Source organism: Cherax quadricarinatus, chromosome 22 (assembly GCF_038502225.1).
Source record: "Cherax quadricarinatus isolate ZL_2023a chromosome 22, ASM3850222v1, whole genome shotgun sequence".
NCBI classification, from domain to species: Eukaryota; Metazoa; Arthropoda; class Malacostraca; order Decapoda; family Parastacidae; genus Cherax; species Cherax quadricarinatus.
Genome location: NC_091313.1, coordinates 40,880,042 through 40,889,857, shown reverse-complemented (window position 1 = coordinate 40,889,857; position 9,816 = coordinate 40,880,042). Strand labels below are relative to the sequence as shown.

At 39.0% G+C, this 9,816-nt stretch overlaps 1 protein-coding gene across 2 annotated transcripts in view; it reads right to left on the bottom strand.

Annotated features, from left to right (window-relative positions):
- Positions 1 to 1,011: 1,011 nt before the first annotated feature.
- Positions 1,012 to 9,816, bottom strand: part of LOC128689828 (uncharacterized) — a 79,822-nt gene continuing 71,017 nt past the window's right edge. For both annotated transcript variants that reach the window (XM_053778319.2, XM_053778320.2), the window contains 2 exons: positions 5,648 to 5,836; positions 1,012 to 2,862 (listed from right to left, as the gene is read on the bottom strand). In XM_053778319.2, the coding sequence (XP_053634294.2) occupies positions 1,417 to 2,862; positions 5,648 to 5,836 (1,635 nt within the window). In that variant the 3' untranslated portion in view covers positions 1,012 to 1,416. The remainder of the gene's footprint in view (positions 2,863 to 5,647; positions 5,837 to 9,816) is intronic.

Sequence of the window (9,816 nt, the reverse complement as noted above, 5' to 3'; positions counted from 1 at the left end):
TATTACACTGACAATGTTGTGAAACACTTTAGGGAAGTCATAAAGGAACGAGAGGTACAGGCCACTATGGACAGATATGTTGTGCGAAAGAAGTCCAGTGACTCTGAAGCTGGTCCTAGTGGCATTAAAAGAAGAAGGGAAGTAACCCCAGAAAAGGACTCGACACCTCAAGTCTTAATGGAAGGGGATTCCCCTTCTAAACACTAACACTCTCTCTCCCCTCCTCCCATCCCATCAATCATCACCAGATCTTCAATAAAAGTAAGTGTCATGTAAGTGTGAATGCCTTTTTCAGTTTGTGTGTACTAAAATTAACATTTCATGTGGTAAAAAAAATTTTTTTTTCATACTTTTGGGTGTCTTGCATGGATTAATTTGATTTCCATTATTTCTTATGGGGAAAATTCATTCGCATACCGATTATTTCGCATAACAATTACCCCTCTTGCACGGATTAAAATCGGTATGCGGGGGTCCACTGTATATAGGAGAAGGGGTTACTAGCCTCTTGCTCCCAGCATTTTAGTCACCTTTTATAACATGCATGGCTTATGGAGGAAGAATTCTGTTCCACTTTCCCATGGAGTTAAGAGAAAATAAACATGGACAAGAACTAGTAAGAAAAACAGAAGAAAACCCAGAGGGGTGTGTGTATATATGCTTGTACATGCATGTACGTATAGTATGACTTAAGTTTAAGTAGTAGCAGCAAAACGTACCTGAAGCCTTGCATGTTTATGAGGCAAAAAAGACACTAGCAATCCTACCATCATGTAAAACAATTTCAGGCTTCCATTTTACGCTGGCTTGGCAGGACGGTAGTACCTCCCTGGGTGGCTGCTGTCTACCAACCTACTATCTTGCAAAGATGAAAATATACGAAGTAAAAGGAATGCTATTATAAATCAGTCATGTGTTCTTTCAATTATTACACAGGGTATAGTGTACATAATGAACCAGCCTGACAATCTTTCCTCAGAAATATCACCAGACATAAGATCAGAGGACAATCTTTCCTCAGAAATATCACCAGACATAAGATTAGAGGAGTACGTACTGCAGCTGACCTATTGGCCCATGTTAGGTAAACCCTGCAGTTGGCCTGCTACCCTATGCCAGGCAATTCATACTAGGAGTGAGAAACACTGCAGTAAGCCTACTGGCTGATGCTAGGCATCTCCTACAATTAAATTTAATATAGTTTCTTAGGAAAACACAGCCCTAATTCACAATTTCAACACAGACACAAGCTGTATACATTGCATTCTTCACAAGTAATCCACAAATTGGAGATTGAACTTTAATGATGTTTCAGTTTGTTTCACTGACTAATTTATATTAAAACATTTACTCTAGCTGAGAAACAATGTTTATAACTGAGGATAATGCACACATGCCCTGTAAAGTGAGCTGTATCTAACAGCATCGGCAAGTGAGACTTCTGAATGCCACATATGATGAAGTCCTAGAAATGATTGTCAACTTTGACCATCTGTATCTTTCCCTTAATGCCTGGATAATGCAGTAACAAACATTGCCCAGCATCAAGCATGAAAGATGAGGTAAAGCACTTATCAAAGGAATGAAAAAGTTGCTTATTATCAACTTATCAAAACTGTAACCAGGCAAATTTAAATGAAAGATTTTCAGTCCTGCCAGAGCCCCACTTGTGACAATCTCCATCAGCCATTCTGTTACAATTCGCCCACCAAGCTCAAGCTCCAAAGTTGTTAGATTTGTTGAAGAACAGATAAGTTTGTGTGACAACAAGTACAGAGCATCAGTGACATTGTAGTGACTGGAGATACTAAGACATTTCAACCTTGTTAACTGGCAAAGGTCTATCCTGTCAGTGGCCTCACCTTCAACCTCACATCTCTCACAGGATGTTACAAGTGCCAGCTCCTCTAAGGACTGGCACATATTGATGAGCTGACATAAAACCTTGACATTCACCTCATTAGTAAGATGAAACTGTAATATTTTCAGAGATGATCCAACTCTCTGCAGCGATGGTGTGTATAAACCTAATAAATCATCATTACTCATGTAAACATCAACAAAAATAGTCAAATATTGGCAACTAATTCGAGAAAGAAGTTCTTCTGCATTTTCACTGGTATGTTTAATTTTCCATGGGCCTCTCAACAAATGTAAACTAATGTGCTCTAACTTTTTGAATCTAGTAATATCGTGTAATTTTGAACAGAGGCAAAATGACGTAAAGCTCATTTCACGAAGATTATACTCGACTACTTTCTCTTGTAAGGACTTTGGACCAGCACCCAGATATGAAGGTGATGCAAACGGAAAATTGAGAGAATACTTGCTCAGAACCCAGTCTTCTGAATCACACATGATGCTTCTTATATCCGGGTATATGTATAAGAGGTGATGCAAAAAGTCCCGTACATCTCTATGAATTCCTACATCTACATACTTTAATTTTGGGAAAGTCATTTTAAAACCTTCCCCATTCTGAATTTTAAGATTGACAGCATCTTTGTCTAGGCCATCAAAAAAGCCTGTGTATAAACTATCTTCCAGACCCTCCCCACCATCAATCACAATTTCAACAGTAGATGATATTTCCTCAAATATTTCATCTTCTCTGACAGCAACAATAACTGTTTCAATGCTAGGAGCAGCATGTCCAATTTCCCTTAAAATATCCCCTTTGACAAATTCTATTCTCAGATAAATCCACTTAATTAATGGAGAATTTTTACATATAGTAACCACAATAGATGGGCAATCAAACTGTAAATTAACTGTGTAAAGTTTTTCTATTCCAAAAGGTTGAAGTTTCAAAAGAAAATTATTTAAGGTGGCACAAAAGGTATTTGGTACCACCGTCACTATCTGAAAAGAAAAGAAAGTCATGTTTAGAAGAATGAAGAGATAAGTACACAGAAATATATAAACACAACATATAAACAAACACCTATGAAAGTGTGAATGGCACATATAGAAGCACATGTGAATGTGCATATAATACAAATACATGTGCATGTGTACATGACGTATAAATAAAGGCACACGAGTTTATGAAAAAGAAAAATGTGTATATAAAATGAGCGTGCATATATTTTTTTATTAACACATTGGACATTTCCCACCAAAGTAGAGTGGCCCGTTCTGACGTTATTTGGCGAGACACTTGTTCATGTATACCTCTTTCTTTACTTTAATAGATGCAATAATTAAGTCTTTTTTCCTGTCATGTGAGTGGAATCTAAGCATAACACTTTCTACCATGGGATCCTAGTAACTTGGCTTCCTTTATTTCTGACTCTGGTACAGTAACTCTCGTTTGGTCCTTTATGATCTGGAGTGTGGAAAATACTGTATATATTTTCCAGAAATTCAGTATTTATATGTAAATAGATGGCCATACTGTAGTAGGTTGGTAGTAGGTTGGTAGACAGCAACCACCCAGGGAAGTACTACCATCCTGCCAGATGACTGTGAAACAAAAACCTGTAACTGTTTTGCATGATGGTAGGATTGCTGGTTTCTTTTTCTGTCTCATAAACACGCTAGATAACAGGGATATCTTGCTACTCCTACTTACACTTTGGTCACACTTCACATACACGCACATGCATATATATATACATACATCTAGGTTTTTCCTAGGTAGTAGGTTGGTAGACAGCAACCACCCAGGGAGGTACTACCGTCCTGCCAAGTGAGTGTAAAACGAAAGCCTGTAATAGTTTTACATGATGGTAGGATTGCTGGTGTCCATTTTTCTGTCTCATGAACATGCAAGATTTCAGGTACGTCTTGCTACTTCTACTTACACTTAGGTAACACTACACATACATGTACAAGCATATATATACACACCCCTCTGGGTTTTCTTCTATTTTGTTTCTAGTTCTTGTTCTTGTTTATTTCTTCTTATCTCCATGGGGAAGTGGAACAGAATTCTTCCTCCATAAGCCATGCGTGTTGTAAGAGGCGACTAAAATGCCGGGAGCAAGGGGCTAGTAACCCCTTCTGCTGTATATATTACTAAATGTAAAAGGAGAAACTTTTGTTTTTCCTTTTGGGCCACCCCGCCTCGGTGGGATACGGCCGGTGTGTTGAAAGAAAGAAAGATCTAGGTTTTTCTCCTTTTTCTAAATAGCTCTTGTTCTTCTTTATTTCTTCTATTGTCCATGGGGAAGTGGAAAAGAATCTTTCCTCCGTAAGCCATGCGTGTCGTATGAGGCGACTAAAATGCCGGGAGCAATGGGCTAGTAACCCCTTCTCCTGTAGACATTTACTAAAAAAGAGAAGAAAAACTTTATAAAACTGGGATGCTTAAATGTGCGTGGATGTAGTGCGGATGACAAGAAACAGATGATTGCTGATGTTATGAATGAAAAGAAGTTGGATGTCCTGGCCCTAAGCGAAACAAAGCTGAAGGGGGTAGGAGAGTTTCAGTGGGGGGAAATAAATGGGATTAAATCTGGAGTATCTGAGAGAGTTAGAGCAAAGGAAGGGGTAGCAGTAATGTTAAATGATCAGTTATGGAAGGAGAAAAGAGAATATGAATGTGTAAATTCAAGAATTATGTGGATTAAAGTAAAGGTTGGATGCGAGAAGTGGGTCATAATAAGCGTGTATGCACCTGGAGAAGAGAGGAATGCAGAGGAGAGAGAGAGATTTTGGGAGAGTAATTGTGGTAGGGGACCTGAATGCTAAAGTAGGAGAAACTTTTAGAGGGTGTGGTAGGTAAGTTTGGGGTGCCAGGTGTAAATGATAATGGGAGCCCTTTGATTGAACTTTGTATAGAAAGGGGTTTAGTTATAGGTAATACATATTTTAAGAAAAAGAGGATAAATAAGTATACAAGATATGATGTAGGGTGAAATGACAGTAGTTTGTTGGATTATGTATTGGTAGATAAAAGACTGTTGAGTAGACTTCAGGATGTACATGTTTATAGAGGGGCCACAGATATATCAGATCACTTTCTAGTTGTAGCTACACTGAGAGTAAAAGGTAGATGGGATACAAGGAGAATAGAAGCATCAGTCAGGCCATGGAATAGCCTAGAAAGTGATGTGGTGGAGGCAGGAACCATACATAGTTTTAAGGCGAGGTATGATAGAGCTCATGGGGCAGGGAGAGAGAGGACCTAGTAGCAATCAGCGAAGAGGTGGGGCCAGGAGCTGTGACTCAACCCCTGCAACCACAAATAGGTGAGTACAAATAGGTGAGTACACACATGTGCCTAGGACAAAATGGTAACTAACACCCACACACACCCACACACACCCACACACACACACACACACACACACACACACACAGACAGGAGCTGGATCGACCCCTGCAAACACAATTAGGTGAGTACACACACATAAAGCATATACACAGGCCTAGTGTTTAATCGACATGTACCTAGGACAAAATGGTAACTAACACACAAAGGCAGACACACACAAAGGCAGACACACAAAGACAGACAGAAAACCAACTGAATTTTTATGAAAACAATGAAGGTAATTGGGCCACTCACCACTTCATTGTAAGGCAGATGTTATATTCCTAAAGGAGATTCTACAATTGATTTTTTTCATGTTAACAAAATGCACTAAACCTTCATGGGCCATTTCACAGTGCTCTAGGGTTTGTACACTTAGCAGCTCACCTTGTTAAATCCAGCCTTTGTGGTGAACATTAATTCAAGAGTCAGTAAGAGGAGTGGGCACTGACAATTATAGCCAAGGACTTGCAGCAGATCCCAGCAGGATTCTCGCAGCAACTTGCGCAATTTTGAATCTTGCTTCCCAAGCCATCCTTCATCATCAAACCACTGTTTCACTTTCACCATATGTTGCTGTGGATAGTAGTTAACAGATAACAAGAAATTTCTCTACAATTGGTGTTAGTCAATTGGTGTGGGTCAAATCCTGGGGACAAAACTGACTTAATTTGCCTGCAATGCTCTGCATAACAAGGAGCTTTCTATACAGTAGTATGTCACTGATGCCAGCTAGGCCTGTATACCTTGTACATGTACTTATAATGATCTTTATTTCTACATATTAGTATTATTATGCATTATGTTTAGATACATGCCATTTCTGTTTAATTAATCTTGACTCTCTTTCTAGAACAGAAAGGCCCCACTTTACGGCGTTCCACTAACGTGGCAATTTCAAATTATGACCAAAACTTTCTATATGGTAAGCGGTCTTTCAAATGCGGCGAGCACCACCTAGTTTGTTTACATTCTCAATGAGCACACATCTCTATTATGTAATAATAATCACTCTTTGGCACAATAAATATCTTATTTTATGTAATATAGACATTTTTATTAATTTATCTACGATATTTTCTTCAAAATTATATATGAAACACGTTACATAGTATATAAACATTTTATGTTTTTATGTTATGGAGGGGTGGTTGCCGGGCAGAGGGAAAACATTACTTAATACTAATAATAACTCTTGGGCAAATTAAATGTCTTATTTTACATTAATATAGCATTTTTATTAATTCATCTATTATATTTTCTTCAAAATTATATAAGAAACACATTACATAGCATATTAACGTTTTATGTTTATATACTATGGAGGTGTGGTAGCCGGGCAGAGGAAAAACATTACGTCACTCCCCTTAATACATAATGTTTTCGTTTACAATTCTCGGCATGAATTATTCACTACTTCTCCCTTTGTTTATGATGGCATCAAAAGGTAGCTGACAGAAACGATTACACTCAGTGAACATGGTATGTCGATGGTAATAATATGGCTCTGGGCCACAATAAATATCATGTAGCTATGTAGGTAGGTGTAGGTATGTAGCCCAGGCAGACTACATACCTACATTATTATTTATTTATTTATTTTTATTTGGACATGATACATAGTTGTACAAAGAAATATAGTGATTGGGTGTACATGCCAAAAGCCCCTTGTATGCAGAGCATTATGGGCAGGCTTAAAAGTAACTTAAGATTAACTAAGCAATGATATATTCAGTGGTAAAAATTACAGTAAACAAATTACAACATGAAGTACAAACGAGTATTTCAAATAAGAAGCTTTATAGTGAAAAATTTGTAGCATAACAATGTATAATATAATCCAATCAAATCAAATCAAATCAATGATTTGTAGTGCAGAAACAGGTCATGTGGTCATTAGATGAGTTACTGTGTATTCAAGAGAATGGAGTATTCTATTAGGTAATGTAATTAAAAAAAACATAGTTTGATACGGCCACAGGTTATACATTTATGAGATACAGTTACAGTAGGGCCCCGCTTAACGGCGTTTCGCCTTACGGTGTTTCGCTAATACGGCGATGTCAAATTATGACCAAAATTTGCTATACGGCAAGCGGTATTTAAAATACAGTGGACCCCCGCAAAACGTTGGCATCGCATAGCGTTAAATCCGCATAGCGATACATTTTATAACTAAAATTTTGCCTCGCATAGTGCTAAAAAATTCGCTCAACGCGATTCGTCCGAGACGCGTCCATGCGACCTGAGCCAGCCTCACTTGTTCTGCCAGTGCCATTGTTTACAAGCCAGCCTCCGCGGTAACATTCAAGCATACAATCGGAACATTTCGTATTATTACAGCCTTTTTATAGTGATTTCACCTGAAAAATAAGTGACCATGGACCCCAAGAAAGCTTCTAGTGCCAACCCTACAGGAATAAGGGTGAGAATTACTATGGAGATGAAGAAAGAAATCATTGCTAAGTATGAAAGTGGAGTGCATGTCTCCGAGCTGGCCATGTTGTATAGTAAACCCCAATCAACCATCGTTACTATTGTGTCCAAGAGAACAGCAATCAAGGAAGCTGTTCTTGCCAAAGGTTTAATTGTGCTTTTGAAACAGAGATAGCAAGTGATAGAAGATGTTGAGAGGCTGTTATTGGTGTGGATAAATGAAAAACAGATAGCAGGCGATAAAATCTCTCAAGCGATCATAAGTGAAAAGGCTAGGAAGTTGCATGAGGATTTAATTAGAAAAATACCTGCAACTAGTGGTGATGCGAGTGAATTTAAGGGCAGCAAAGGTTGGTTTGAGAGATTTAAGAGGCGTAGTGGCACACATAGTGTGATAAGGCATGGTGAGGCTGCCAGTTTGGACCAAAAAGCAGCTGAAAAATATGTGCAGGAATTCAAGGAGTACATAGACAGTGAAGGACTAAAACCTGAACAAGTGTTTAATTGTGACGAAACAGGCCTGTTTTGGAAGAAAATGCTAAGCAGGACCTACATTACTGAGGAGGAAAAGGCACTCCCAGGACATAAGCCTATGAAAGACAGGCTTACTCTTCTCATGTGTACCAATGCTAGTGGTGATTGCAAAGTGAAGCCTTTATTAGTGTATCACTCTGAAACTCCCAGAGCGTTCAGGCAAATGAATATCCTCAAGGCTAATTTGTGTGTGCTGTGGAGGGCAAACAATAAGGCATGGGTCACTAGGAACTTTTTCTATGACTGGTTTCACCAAGCATTTGCCCCCACTGTGAAAAATTACCTAATTGAAAAGAAATTAGACCTTAAGTGCCTCTTGGTGTTAGACAATGCCCCTGGTCATCCTACAGACTTGGCAGAGCGCCTTTGTGGGGACATGAGTTTCATTAAGGTGAAGTTTTTGCCTCCTAATACCACTCCTCTCCTGCAGCCCATGGACCAGCAGGTTATTGCAAACTTCAAAAACTGTACACAAAAGCTCTGCTTGAAAGGTGCTTTGTAGTGACCTCAGAAACTCAATTGATTCTAAGAGAGTTTTGGAGAGAGCACTTTAATATCCTCAATTGTATAAACCTTATAGGTAAGGCTTGGGAAGGAGTGACTAAGAGGACCTTGAACTCTGCTTGGAAGAAACTGTGGCCAGAATGTGTAGACCAAAGGGATTTTGAAGGATTTGAGGCTAACCCTGAGAGAAGTATGCCAGTTGAGGAATCAATTGTGGCATTGGGGAAGTCCTTGGGGCTGGAGGTTAGTGGGGAGGATGTGGAAGAGTTGGTGGAGGAGGACAATGAAGAACTAACCACTGATGAGCTGCTAGATCAACTTCAAGAGCAAGAGGCCACACCTGAGGAAATTGCTTCGGAGGAGGGGAGAGAGAAATTGAAGAAGTTGCCTACTTCAAAGATTAAGGAAATCTGTGCAAAGTGGCTTGAAGTGCAAACCTTCATGGATGAAAATCACCCTCAGACAGCTATTGCAAGCCGTGCTGGTGACTATTACACTGACACTGTTGTGAAACACTTTAGTTAAGTCATAAAGGAACGAGAGGTACAGGTCACTATGGACAGATATGTTGTGCGACAGAAGTCCAGTGACTCTGAAGCTGGTCCTAGTGGCATTAAAAGAAGAAGGGAAGCAACCCCGGAAAAGGATTTGACACCTCAAGTCCTAATGGAAGGGGATTCCCCTTCTAAACACTAAAACCATCCAGTCTCCCCTCCTCCCATCCCATCAATCATCACCACATCTTCAATAAAGGTAAGTGTCATGTAACTATGCATGTTTTCTTAAGTTTGTGTGTATTAAAATTAATATTTCATGTGGTAAATTTTTTTTTTTTTTCATACTTTTGGGTGTCTTGCACGGATTAATTTGATTTCCATTATTTCTTATGGGGAAAATTAATTCGCATAACGATAATTTCGCATAACATTGAGCTCTCAGGAACAGATTAATAGCGTTATGCGGGGGTCCACTGTACAGTGCGCCCCATCTGGTTTGTTTACATTCTCCGTGACCACATCTATTATGTCTGGAAACTTTCCAAAATTTCAGGTGTTTTACAGTTAATGCATATTTATATGTAC